This window comes from Chanos chanos, chromosome 16 (genome assembly GCF_902362185.1).
Source record: "Chanos chanos chromosome 16, fChaCha1.1, whole genome shotgun sequence".
NCBI lineage: Eukaryota > Metazoa > Chordata > Actinopteri > Gonorynchiformes > Chanidae > Chanos > Chanos chanos.
Window position 1 is genome coordinate 8,995,062 of NC_044510.1, and position 14,052 is coordinate 9,009,113.

The 14,052-nt window shown below is 42.7% G+C and overlaps 1 protein-coding gene across 1 annotated transcript in view; it reads right to left on the reverse strand.

Annotated features, from left to right (window-relative positions):
* Positions 1-1,846: 1,846 nt before the first annotated feature.
* Positions 1,847-14,052, reverse strand: part of stat5a (signal transducer and activator of transcription 5a) — a 64,534-nt gene continuing 52,328 nt past the window's right edge. The window contains exons 11-20 of the mRNA XM_030793613.1: positions 11,687-11,774; positions 11,080-11,202; positions 10,609-10,701; positions 9,491-9,697; positions 6,837-6,931; positions 4,456-4,598; positions 3,848-4,003; positions 3,539-3,590; positions 2,698-2,802; positions 1,847-2,497 (exon numbers count right to left, since the gene is read on the reverse strand). Of these exons, the coding sequence (XP_030649473.1) occupies positions 2,374-2,497; positions 2,698-2,802; positions 3,539-3,590; positions 3,848-4,003; positions 4,456-4,598; positions 6,837-6,931; positions 9,491-9,697; positions 10,609-10,701; positions 11,080-11,202; positions 11,687-11,774 (1,186 nt within the window). The 3' untranslated portion in view covers positions 1,847-2,373. The remainder of the gene's footprint in view (positions 2,498-2,697; positions 2,803-3,538; positions 3,591-3,847; positions 4,004-4,455; positions 4,599-6,836; positions 6,932-9,490; positions 9,698-10,608; positions 10,702-11,079; positions 11,203-11,686; positions 11,775-14,052) is intronic.

Here is a 14,052-nt window from a genome sequence, read left to right on the forward strand (position 1 = left end):
GAAAATCAGGAGGAAGATAAAAAAAAGAAAGAAAGAAAGAAAGAAAGAAAGAAGAAAAAGCACACGACTTCCTATGTATGTCGATGCTCCCCTTTTCCTGAGGAGACTTAAAAAAAAACAAAAAAAAACAAAAAGAAAACAAACAAACAAACAAAACCCGAAAAAGTAACTTCGCAGAAACCAAAGTACACTGAGAAATATTTGCTGCAGAAAAAAAAAAAAAAAACAGATCAAAATTGGGATTTTTAAATAATGTTTGCTGGACACACATTAGCTAATAAGAAATGTTCTGAGACAACAGTTCCACATTTACAATATGGCTTGTTTTTTTTTTTTTGTTTTTGTTTTTTCCTTTTTTTAATATATGATCTATCCGCTGAGAACCAAAGCCAGGCTACATAGGTGGCCATTTTAAAAGGCCTTAAAGAGGTCATGCAGAGGTCACATAACGCTGGAGGGCGGGGCCAAAAAGCTTCCACAGTAATAAAATAGAATTATGTTAAAGAAAATAAATTCATATATAATGTAAATAGATACATTTTTTTATTCTTCTGCTTAGTTTTCTTCAATATTTTTTTTTTCCATTGATACATCCACCGAGAGATACTGTCCTGAGTGGATAAGGCGAGTGTGTTTTTCTCTGTGCATGTGGGCTTGTGTGCGTGTGTATGTGTTTGTTTGTGTGCGTGCGTGTGTGTGTTTGTGTGTGTGTGCGTGTGTATGTGTGCGTGTGTTTGTGTGCTTGTGTATGTGTTTGTGTGTGCGTGTGTGAGTATGTGTGTTGGTGTGTGTGTGCATGTGTGTTTGTGTGCGTGTGTATGTGTTTGTGTGTGTGTGTGTGTGTGTACGCGTAGAGGAAATAAAGGGAGGGCCTGCTTTCGTATGAACCAAAGCCTGACATGGGGGGGGGGGGGGGGGGGGGGGGGGGGGGGGGAACCGGGCCACTGTTTACAGCAGACACACAGTGTTGCCAAAGCATGTGGAAAGACGCGTCAACACAGCGTCCGTGTTTTACCCACGTGCCCCGGTGTGCGGACGAGCGGAGGATGAGGCCGTGATGGCTGTCGCGTCGTGCGTTGGAGAGGGATCTTTGTAGTGTAGCGTTAGCGAGGAGACGCGTCTCTCTGTGTGCGTCTCTCTGGGGTTTCATTTACACTCGTCTGTGTGTTTCTAATGGCACCTGTGTTCACTCATAAAAAATACCTAGTGACAAACCTGTCACCTCCAGGGCCAGTTGGTCAAGGAGAATAAGAGAGAGTGAAAGAAAGAAAAAGAGAAGGGGGGGAGGGGTGTATTTTTGTCAGCTTTATGTATGTTCTTAATGAAGTTTATGTTGCATTGTGTGTCTGACAATGTGTGAGTGCATACTGGTGTGCATGCATGTGTGTGTGTGTGTGTGTGTGTGTATGTGCGTGAGAATGTATGTATATGTGTGTGTGTGTGTGTGTGTGAGAATGTATGTATATGTGTGTGTGTGTGTGTGTGAGAATGTATGTATGTGTGTGTGTGTGTGAGAATGTATGTATATGTGTGTGTGTGTGTGTGTGAGAGAGAGAGACCAATTTTTGAGTAAACTTGTTTAAGCCGGAGACACAGATGTGATGCATACAACAACTCTGCTTCAACCTGTGCAGGGTTCAGCGTACATTACAATCGTCATGGTAACAGTGATGTCATCTCGCAACAAGGACAAAATTTGCTTCAGAGTGCAGTGGACTTGATGTATGTCATTCGATCAGAAATTTTTGGGACACATTGAATAAAAAGACAAACTAGAATAATTAAAAAATATATAACAATAACTCCTTACAGTAGTACATTTCTTTGTGGGGGGGGGGGGGGGGGTTCAGTTAAAACAAAACGAAAAGAGCACATGCAATTTTGAAAAACAATATTTTCCCCCCTTCTTTTGCTCAATACTGTTTGGTGGTTAGACGTAGACCAGTTATCTTTTTTCTTTTTTTTCGTCATTTAATCTGTTTTAACAGATAACAATATGGGAACAAAAATGAACATGTCGTCTCTGCATGCAGCCAACATGCTGAGAGAAATGACAGAATCGTGGAAAAAAAAAAAAAGGAACAACAACAACAACAACGACAACAAAAAAAGAAAGATAGAAAGAGAGACAGAAAGAAAGAAAGTACTGTCGTTCACAACCATCTCTGAACTTTTCACATTAGAGCTACAGAAACGTGAGTGGGGATGTCAGGAGGATAAGCAGGACAGAGACAGGGACGGGGAGACAGAGAGAGAGAGAGAGAAAGAGAGAGGGAGATAAAGAGGAGGAGAGAGAGAGAGAGAGAGAGAGAGATGAATGGAATAAAAGCATTGTGGGGCGGTAGAGGGTAGGTGGTGGGTGTGGTGAGGAGGTCATGACTGTTGGCTGTTCCACTGGCCCTCCAGAGGCCGGCGGAGAAGCTCCTCCACATGCCTGGCCACATCCATGGTGTCATCCAGATCAAAGTCTCCTTCAGCGTCCAGCATGGAGTCGCTCCTGAGAGAGAGGGAGACAGAGAGAGAGAGAGAGAGAGAGAGAGAGAGAATGACCAGATTAGATAGAATGAAATTGAGAACAAGGATATTACACTGATCAGAGCTGTAAATATTGTCACAGAATGTAGATTACTGAAGCATGCATACACACACACACACAAACACACACACGCGCACACACACACTGGTCTCAGTACTTACATGGGCGGGTATATGCCGTAGTTTTGAGAGTGACTAACAGCTGGAGATGCTGCATGATCCATGTAGGTTGGATTGGCAGCTGGGTCAGGATTAGGCGTTGCAAATCTGGACACACACACACACACACGTACACACACACACACAGAGAAAGACACAACTTTCAAGGACCCAACAGAAAACTCAGACCTGTCTTGCTTTCTTAACAAGCACTGTACCAATCTCCATGGCTACAACTAGCATCACGCCACAGCAGATCAAAGAGCTCAGAGGATCTGACGACCTGCACTAACATGCTAATGACATTAATGATGCTATAATGCTCAGTGTGTATGCTGTCACTGGAAACTGAGATTGAATAGCTGGAGATCTCCATAGCGGCGGCTAACTTCCCGCCGCGCCTGACCTGAGTGATCTGCCGAGCCCACCAGTCTAGCGAACTAGCGTGCTAACACTACTAATGACGCTAACAGGGCTAAGTGTATGCTGATGAGAGGATTGAGATCAAACGACGCAACGTTTCCATGGCAACGGCGAAATTCACGCTGGGTCGGACCTTTGCTGGAACTCTGATGATAAAGTCAATGTTAATGTGAACGTACTAACAAGGGAAACTGCGTGCGCGCAATAGGTTAAGGGCTAGGACATTCAGAACAGCAAGATCTTTACTGAGCAATCAGCATTCAGAGCGTGCACTGGAGTGAGAGGGAGAGAGAGAGACAGAGAGAGAGATGCAGGACCTTTTCCTCCTAGGATGATAGTGATGATATTCCTCCTATTAAATGGTACTGGATTTTTCCAAAAGAGAGAGAGGAAGAGAGCACTTAACAATGTAAATACTTACTCTGGTACTACTTGTTTGATTTGTGGTTTGACATAGCCGTCCACTGCTTTCGCTGTAGAAGAGAGGAACAAAAAGAGTAAATTAAATATTTCAAAAGAACACGGAAATTAAAAAAAAAAAAAAATCCGCGGACATGAATCCACTGACTTAAATTCCACTGATACTTGACTATGACTATGAACTGTGTCAATCTGCCCTGTCTAACTGTTCTCCAAATTTAAAAATGACATTCTCTCTCTCTCTCTCTGTCACACACACACACACACACACACACACACACACACAGAAGCAATAAAGTGAGTGGCGTACAGAGTGGTGGGGTGTAGTATTTGGAGAAGACCTCGTCCTTAGGCCTGTCAGGGTAGAGGTACAACAGATGGTTCAGGTCGCTGATCCGGTCGGCCAGAGAGCGGATGGTGAAATCTTTAGTCGTGTAGGGCATGAGATTCCACACCATCCTCTCTCCTGAGGGAAACAAAGACACCAGCTCAAAGGTTCCGCCTAAAAATACCCCCCCGGACGGTGATTGGCTCACTTTTAGTGAGCAAAACAACACGACTGCAAATCCCCTAAATACTCTTAGAACAGACAGTGAAACAAGTGTAGTCTTTTATAATACGGTGGAAATGTGGATTTTATGAAGACAAATGACTTAAATGTGTCCTCCTTGACGGTTTGTTTTACGAATGTTGGGACTAGTTTCTTTGTGGCAATATAATGGGAGCCAGCGTATTTGTCTAAAATTGACTTGTCGATCCTAAGTAAGGCATTGAAATGCAGACTTGCAGTGGTCGTGTCAGAGGGCGGGGTGCACCGTGCTAAGGGAACAGGTTTTGGCTGTGTTTTTGGGATAGAGTTGATCCTGTCTGACAGGGACGAGACGGGACTGATAAAGATTCAGGGGTGATGGGCCGCACCTGCTTTGTTGGGGTTCTCTGCAACCCAGGCGATTGTGATTCCGCCGATCTCAGAGTCACTGAAGCGCAAAAGAAATGTTCCATTAGGTTTGGACATCAACATGTCCTGAGCCTGCTGCTTGTTCACAAAACCTAGTATCGCCCTGAGAGACAGAGAGAGAGAGAGAGAGACACACACACACACACACACACACAAACAGTGACAGAGAGACACAGACAGAGAGAGAGACAGAAAGAGAGAGAGAGAGATTGAAAGAGAGAGTGAGAAACAGAAACACACACACAAACAGTGACAGAGAGACACAGAGGGAGGGAGAGACAGAGCGAGAGAGAGAGACACAGAGAGAGGGGGAGAGAGAGAGGGAGAGAGAGAGAGAGAGAGAGAGATATGTCAGTACGTTTCTATTACATTCCATCTCCCTTAGTTCTCACTACACAATCTGTCCATCAATAAATTCATGTGCATCACTGGGGCAGGTTGTATTGCAACATCTAGTCGTTGCCATGGCAAAAATGCCCTCCATTATGGAAAAGGTCTTATGTCAGCAGCATCCAAATGGAATAAAAGGAATCGAACAGAAAATCACAGCTTGTTTCAGGGGCTGGGGGGACGGTGCGTATGGACAGCACGATCACTCACACGGAAACTCAAAAAGACAGTCACTCGTGCATATATGAACATGCCAGAATATGAGCTCGCACACATGCAAAGCAACACACACACACACACACAACACAGGGTTCACTGTATGGTCACATGAGTCACTTGACTGAAAACATGTGTCACATGCACACTTAAGACATAAATGAAACCCATACATGCACAGGAAACATACAGTAACTACTCACACACACACACACACACACACACATACACACACACACTTAAATGAATTCATTTTAAACACACACTAGTGTTAGCGTTACAAACACAATCATCCAAATAACCAGCGACTTCCAAGCACGTACATGTACACAAATGCATGCACAGACACACACACCCACACACACACACACACAGAGAATATAAAAGACAATGATGGAAAACCCAGGTATTACTGTCCACTGTGTCCATGGAACAGTGCATCTGTTCAGTGATTGTGTAATGCTTATGTTATGGCTGTGTAGTAATTCTGACTGAATCATATAATTCTTTTTCACAAGACCATATAAATGGCTCTTAATTGCTTTTCAATTTGCACAAAGAACATAGTGTCCGAAATTACTCCATAAAGTGAATACCTTTAAATATATATATATATATATATATACACACACATATAAAAAATGAACAGAACTTACTCAGTTTATTTTCTGTATGGTGGGTGGAGGCCCTCAGAGAATGTTTTGCAATTTTATCTTTTATTTGTGAGCGTGTGAGTGTGAGTGTGTGTGTGTGTGGTGCTGGTAGTTTGAGGGATGGTGACAGGTCACGTTACTCAACGTAGGTTAATGTATACTCTTCCGAAGAGCTGAGCGTATGAGCTCCTCTTGGCAAATCATTAGCGCAGCAGGGCTGAGTTAGCATGGCAGGTCAGGGTGGTGACGCCGCATGGGCGATACTGTTCTTTCTCTCTCTCAGACAGCACAAGGATAAATGCTGGCTGTTTCAAGCGTAGTCTGTCGATGTGCTTTTCTCTGTGTGTCGACGTCCCCCCTTTTTTGGACAATATTCTTTTTTTATTTAAGGAACCATCATAAGGAAAGTAAGAGTCAAAAACGGAAAAAAAGTCCATACGCGTTAGCGATAATACCGAGCACAGTTTCGGATCGTCAATCCCCTGGTACCCTTTCCTTTCCAGAATCCTACGTACAAGTTTTTAATTGTTTACTTCTTAAGTTTCACTTAAGCAGGTGGAATCTCTGATTTTTTTTTTTAAATACTGGGAATACCAGTCTGTACTTGGAATCCGCGGGGGAAAAAAGGCAGGATTAGTTCCTGGAAAGTCATTTATGCTACACGTTAATACGGACAAGGAAAACAATTTAAAAGTTGTGAGGAGGGCGTCCACATCCATCACTGCCAAGTTGTAGCGCAGTAGAGAAATTCTCATAAAAAGTGAATAGATACCTCAGTAAAGGCTGTGGCCTGATTCAGATGTGTTTGCACGCGTACACTGTACTGATTTACACTGCATGTGGCATGCTAACGGTACTTCACAAAGGTACCGTAATGGCGATAGAGTTAGTCCCGTAAAATTGGCTGATTGATAAAAGAAGATTCTCTCTCTGTCTGCGTCTTAACAAATGAAGTCAGAGAGGTAAATCGGGGAGACAGAGGAACGAGGCACAGAACCACAGGACGTACAGAGTATCGCTGCGTGTCGCGATGCTCCTTCCCGTTTCGCATTCCCTCCCGTAAACGAAAGATTTGCGCTTACCCGTCATTCCAGTGTGGCTTGAGATGCTTCTTTGTGAGTTCCATGACGCCGTCAAACCACTGCCAAAACGTGAAGTTTCTCCCAGGCAGACTCTCCTGCAGAGAAAGTGACAGATTTACAGATTTCCATTCACGTCAAGGCTTCAGTGAATCCTTCATTACAAAAAAAACAAAAAAAACAACAGAAAACGAAGAAACGTTTGGATGAGTGCCCAAACCTTGGGTGCATGCTTTAGTCATTGTAACGTACACTCTGATCGGGGATAAGCAAACATTCTTCTCCCCCCTACGATAATAAGGGGATCTTCGTTCGGAGGAAAATTAGCCAAATAAACGGTGGCTTTATGATTACAATATAGGGTGTTTATATTTTACTTGGTAATGCTCTTCTAAATATTCTGTTCTATAGTTCAGAATAAAAAATATATATACCACCCTAAATCTTGAAATAAAAACAATTCATGAATGAATCTCAATTCACGGATCACAGTGATTATAGCAGAAAAATAAAGAGTTTTCTTCTAATCCGAACAGAAAAATAAAGTGTGTTACACAACTCTTGGCTGGTGAATATGCAGTGAAGACTGTGTTGTTAATGTGAGAGAGACACTTATGAAACTCAGACATGACCATTGGCTAAATGATCAGATCTCACTCTCTGACTGTGATTCTGTTTTAATAGGTGATCTGGAGGAGAAGTCACAGATTTTACATTTGAGGGTATTAAGCAACCCACCTCTCTCTCTCTCTCTCTCTCTCTCTCTCTCTCTCATTTTTTCTCTCTCTATGTGAGAGACCTGACTTAACCATATGCTTAAGCACTTAAAAGAGCAGAAAAGAACTTCAGAACACACACACACACACACACACAAACACACACAAACACACCCACACACACACACACACACACACACACACACACACACACACACAAACACTCACACACACACACACACACACACAAACACACACAAACACACCCACACACACCACACACACACACACACACACACACACACACACAAACACACACACCCACACACACATGCACAAAAGAGAGAGAGAGAGAGCGCAACCGTCTTTACAAGTGTATTTTCTCATTTATTTCCGCGGCAACGCTTTATGCCACCTTATAAAAAGCCGCCTTTATACCGTCTTAACAAAGTAACGAGTTAAGGGGTTTTAAAATGTTGTACACGTTGACAATGTCATAATTCAAATGGCGAAATCCATAAAGCCAAAAGAAAAGAAAAAAAAAATGCATGCTTTATGTGTTGCTTGTATTGGGGGCACTTGATGTGCAATGAAGTGAAACCACACTGAAGCTGCTTCAAAGACAACCGCAGCCTTGAGCATGCATAGCAAACAAAAAATCTATCAAACCTTTTCATACTGTAATTATAAACCATTATAAACCTTTTTCAATGGTTTCAAAAGAACGTCCATTGTGTTTGTTTTTGAATTTACTGTCATCGTTTTCAGCATGTGAATGTAGTTTAAAGGTTAAAGCTGAAACTGAGAATTTCGGACGCTTGGAATTCACTGCGCGTTTCTTTATAACAGCGCATTAACATTGATGCGGAACAGCAGTTACCGTCACCGTGGCGATGGGATGTTACCGTCGTGCTGTGATGTTACTGTGATTACCTGACTGGGACTGAAAGACACACCTTTTTTTTTTTTTAATTCTAAACGCAAATAAGGCATTAAGTTTCGAATAAAAAAGCTTAAAACTAAGACCGATCGATAGGACAGAGCCCTGAGATTTGATACATTAAATGGAGGTTATTTTGGCATGCTGTGTGAGCTGACCTTTTTAAAATGTTGCTTTTTGCCTAAAAGGCATATTTATGAACACTGACATTAATCATCGATTCATTACTATACTCACATAATTGTCATATCAGGAGTAGCACAATATAAGCTGAAGTTACACAATGTTATTTTCATTTCTTGGTTTAAATGGGGCTACCATATTAAAAGTTTTAACTTTCTGCCCTGCCCTGCTGAAAATGATACAATACTAATCATATTACATCTAAATCTACAGTGACACAGGTCTAGAAAGAAGTCTGTGCTTCTCAGATTCACTATAAGCCTAAGTAATAAACCTTCTCAAAACAAGTTCACAATATGATATACATAATGTTAAAAGCCTAAGTGAGTGGATCAAAATGCCTAAAACACATATGCAAATCACATGTTTTCTTACTAAAATGAAGCATTCTTTAATGTTTGGGCCTGTTTGTCTTCTGCAGAGAAGTTTAGAAAGCTGGTAACTGTGTCAGCTGGCAACACTACAGCTGAACTGTGTGCCTCATACAATATTCTTACCTCAGGCCTGTCAATCATTTATTATCATGATTGATTATGAGTCTTAAACACCTGTCTCCAGCCTGTGTTTTATATAGGCGGCAAATAAAACAAATACACATAATCGTTTTACGGAATAACTGCTGTTGTCTGTCATCCAGGTCATGGTTATTCAAGAGGGGTTGAAGTCGAGGGCAACTAGACTTGGTTGAAGACATTTCACCTCTCGTCCCAGAGGCCTCTTCGGTTCAGTTCAGAACTAGACTTGTGACCCTTCCGTTTTTATCCTTTTACAAAGGGATCAGTTGAAGGTTTTTAAACGGCGGTTTATAAACATCTTACCCTGTTGAACTGGGACCAGGTCATGGTCATGTTGCGGTAGTCGTCTGGGTTGATGCTGGAGCTGCTGAAGGCCTTCTGGGCGAGGAAGACCAGGTTCTCCTCGGACAAACCGCGATTGGACTGCACCTCAGCTTTGTACTTCATGTTCAGAGCTTCACACAGCTGGGGCCAAAGGACCTTATCTGGCACGATGAAGGGGACTCGACCCTAACAGGAAAAGAGAGACAGATAGATAAAGAGAGACAGAGAGATAAAGAGAGACAGAGAGAGAGAGAGAGAGAGAGAGAGAGAGAATGTGGGTTGAGTGGATTTCACTCAGGTGTTATGGAGGTTGTGGAGGAAATAATAGTTTGTCATTTGTAATTTGTAATTTGTAACTGGAACTTCTGTGGTTGCGGGTCAGTTCTGGGTCCAGTTCTGTTTTCTGGTCTAAGCTGACGTTATCCTGGGTGGTTTTATCAGGAGGCTTTAAGGTTTATTGTTTTAATCTCTGCAGTCACAAACTGTACTGCTGTAGAGAATACACACCAACGCGTCAGGTACGTTTAAAATGATAAGTACACTCCAAATAGCTTTGAGTTTAGAATTTAGTTTGAGAGAGCAACGAAAGAGCAACTTCAGCCGCTGTTTTACCTGTGAAAAATGCATTTCAGGGAACAGACAGACAATGAATGAAGATAAAACACTTCGCTTTCAAGAGCACTTTCTTGGGCACATTGCCTAAAGTGAAATACCGAAAGATTTTTTTTTTTTTATCTTAAATCCATCCAAAAGTAATAGGCATTTTCAAGATTTAACTCAAACCTTAATGCAATAAAAGTTTCAATGGTTGAATTTTTTTAGCATTAAAATAATCACATAGGTCACTCGTATCAGAATCTACTGATGTGGGTCCTGATTTCAGTCGTATATACTGAAGAGCAGACAAGTGCTTGTTCAAAAACATTCAAACAAAAATCCATAAATCGGCCCCTCAATCCATAAATTGAAAAGAGGCCTCTAAGCATTAACACATACTGTATATTACAGACAAAGTTAACAGGGCTATAATAGCCAAGTCTATCGCTCTAGTTTAAGGATTTTTGGACGACGAAGTCATGTGATTTTCCGGGGCTTACCGGCTCAGCAAAGGCATTATCCCACAGGACAGTTGCCGTAGCGTTGTTGTCTTGACTACCGTGGACAATCACCACCACAGGTAGAGAGAGAGTCTGAGAGAAGGAGAAATGGATTGTGGGATGAAAAGTAAAGAGACAGGGTGTGGGCGAAAGCGTATCTGTGCGTTTCACGTGAAAAAACGCCGCTGTTGGTTTGTGTTCTATCCACTCGCGCTGTGTTTTCACAGAAAGCAAATGCAGATTCACTATGAGAACATGACTCTCCTTACTGTGTATTATACAGTGTGTGTCTCTGAATCTCCTTTAGTATTCACAGTAATCTGCGTGTGTGTGTGTGTTTCAAGACAGAGACTTTGTTTGTATCCTCTAAGGATTCCTTTGGGGGTGTTTTATTTGGATTGCTGAACTGCCAGACTTTTGGTACATGGGAAATGCATTATAGAGCCTCTCTGCGGGGGTTTACATTCTCACCTTGACTTGAAAGACAAGCTCGTTGCCTCCGACGCTGAACTGCGACTCAAACAAAATGGTGAACTTCTCCTCGGTTACCGATTCTGCCCCGCGGCGGTCGGACCTCTTGATCCGCTTCAAAGACTTCGAGAGAGTAGAGCAGGGAGAAAAGAAATGACGAAATGGGGATGGAATGAGTTGAACCATTAATTTTTTTTTTTTCCCTTCCCTTCATTTCTGTTTGGCCTGTGATTTTGCACCGACGCATGTATGATTCTCTTTGATGTTAACAGGCTGAACGATAAACAACCCTAGGAAAGACTACATGGAATTCTGGTGGCCGTACGGAATGTGGATTTCAGACTCGGCCATATCTCAGTGCTGGAATCCTATAAATGTCAGTGCAGTAAAACTGAAAAAAAAAAACAAAGATTCACGTAATTCCCTCTGTCTAAAATAAAGTCTCCATTAACTGAACAAGTGGTGTTGTGCACTAAATCTAGTAAAAAATATCTATCTATATTGGGGTCGAGTCATTTGCCCAAACCTTTTAATGCTCGTCATTAGTTTGGTATCATGTAGCCTCTGCTCATTCATGTGCACTTGTAGCTATTTCCATGCAACTCACCATGTTTCTAAAGTGTGCACTCAAGGTTCCTGTGGTCTGGTGATATTCCATCACACAGTTATTATTCAAAATCTCTCCACTGCTTTCACTGACAGAGAGGAAGAGAGAGAAAGAGAGAGAGAGAGAGAGAGAGAGAGAGAGAGAGAGAGAGAAGTTGCATTAATCATATTTGTCTTGATGACTAACAGGATGGAGGGAATTAGGATATGCTCTATCTGTCTCCCTGAGGGTTGTGTAAGTGTGTGTGACTGTGTGTGTGTGTGTGTGTGTGTGTGTGTGTGTGTGCGCGTGTGTGTGCGTGAATGTATGTGGTCGTGTGTGTGTGTGTGTGTGTGTGTGTGTGCGAGCATGTATGTGTGTGTGTGTGTGTGTGTGTGTGTGTGTGTGTGCGTGTATGTGTGTGTGTGTGTGTGTGTGTGTATGACATGTTGCTATGGTGTGTCTGATGGAAAACGCAGTTCCTTTACGCTGGCTTAATGGTCACTTTCCTCCTCCGGGTGGCCAGAATCCAGACAAAAGCCTTAGCGCAGCACTATCTGTTTGAAGTACCTGAGACTTTGTACACATATACTACCCACTTGCTCTTCTTTGGATCCTTGGAAAAAAAGAATGTAATGTTTCCTTTGATCTTACTGTCTTACTAAAAACAGGACCTTCTTTCTGTTCAGCATCATTTAGCTAAGTATGTTCCCATTACCGAACTCTCTCAATGCCAGCAAAAGTGCACAGTGCAAGGGCTGGGTTGTATGCAAAATGATTCCACTTACTGAAAGGTTGAAGGCAGTATTTGTTACTTTCAGGATAACCTCAAGATTTCAGCAGTCAGCATGGCAATATCTATAGCATGTTGGTAGTGAGTGAAATTCTATTGACTCTGGCATCTAGACCCCAGATGTTTTTGAATGTACATACATACAGACAGTCTGTGTGAGTGTGTGTGTGTGCGTATATGTGTGTGTGTCTGTGTGTGTGTGTGACATGTTGCTAAGGTGTGTCTGATTGAAAATGCATTTATGCTGGTATGTGTGCGTGCACATGTGTGTTTGTGTGTGTGTGTCTGTGTTATGTGTGTACTGTCTGTGTGTATATGCATATGTGTGTGTGTGTGTCAGCGACGCTGTAGCAAGTTTCAGAGTATGAGGGCAAGACCACAGGGTAAACCCAGACCCAAAGGGGGTTCTGGGGGCATGTTCTTAATTCTGGCAGCTAAATGCACCATTTTCCCGCAGTTTGAGACAGAAACGGAAAGCCTAAGGGCAGTGGGGTTAGCAGGATGTCACGGCGTACGCTACAGTACATTGCAGCTTTGCGACCTCAAATCTGATGCAATCAAAACTGTCAAAACACAGACACCGGAGCCGGAGCCTTTAAGAGCACCATTGGGACAGGAACGTGTTCTCAGCGCACAGGGGAGCCTACTTTAGATGGAATTGTGTTTAACAGTCAAGTCATCTCTGTTGGTCATTCCTCCCTGCCCTCACCACTCGCCCCTGTGTTTTATCATAACAAAACCAAACCAGATGTAGATTAAATAGATTCGATTTTCTAATCACTGACACTACTGAGGATGCGGTGAAGGCTTTGAAGACTTTGAATGCTAACTTGTCGAGTTTCACAAACAGGGTGATGGGATGGTTCGGTAGGTTTGTGTAGATAAACAAATGTTACAGAATAAATGCAGACATAGGTTATGACAACTCCTGACTGTTTGCCGTGGTTGATATCCAAGTGCGGTTGCCGACATGTGATTTCCCACATCAACAGAATACATTACACAGCCAGTGTAAGCTTCACCCTTCTTCTGAAACATTATCATGTTAAGTATCTTGCAATCTAGATATAAGATTGGTTGGTGGTAAGGAGTGACATCATAACTGGGAGTCAACATTAATCCTAAAACAACGTGGATTGGGCTGGCGATGTGCTCCCTCTCTCACGAGCAAGAATGTGTTTCTGCTTATCCTCGTCCAGAGCTTGTATGGATCAGCTGAAGAAAGGCAGGTGACCTCCCTCTAAACAAAGACACATATCTACCTGTACAAATCAATGAGGCTGTACATTAGAAGCGAGCACGGTTTCCGCTGCAGTGGTTAACTTCTCCCTCTGGTTTTTGGCATAACGTGGACAGTGTTGATTAACATAGATATTCTGAGATACCCCCCCCCCCCCCCCCAACTTTCGACACCCCTGGTGTGCATGTACGTATATGTGGTGTGTGTCTATATGTGTGTGCGTGTGCGTGCCTGTGAGTGTGTGTGTGTGTGCGTGTGCGTGCGTGTGTGCCTGTGAGTGTGTGTGTGTGCCTGTGAGTGTGTGAGTGTGTGTGTGTGTGCCTGTGAGTGTGTGCGTGTGTGCCTGTGAGTGTG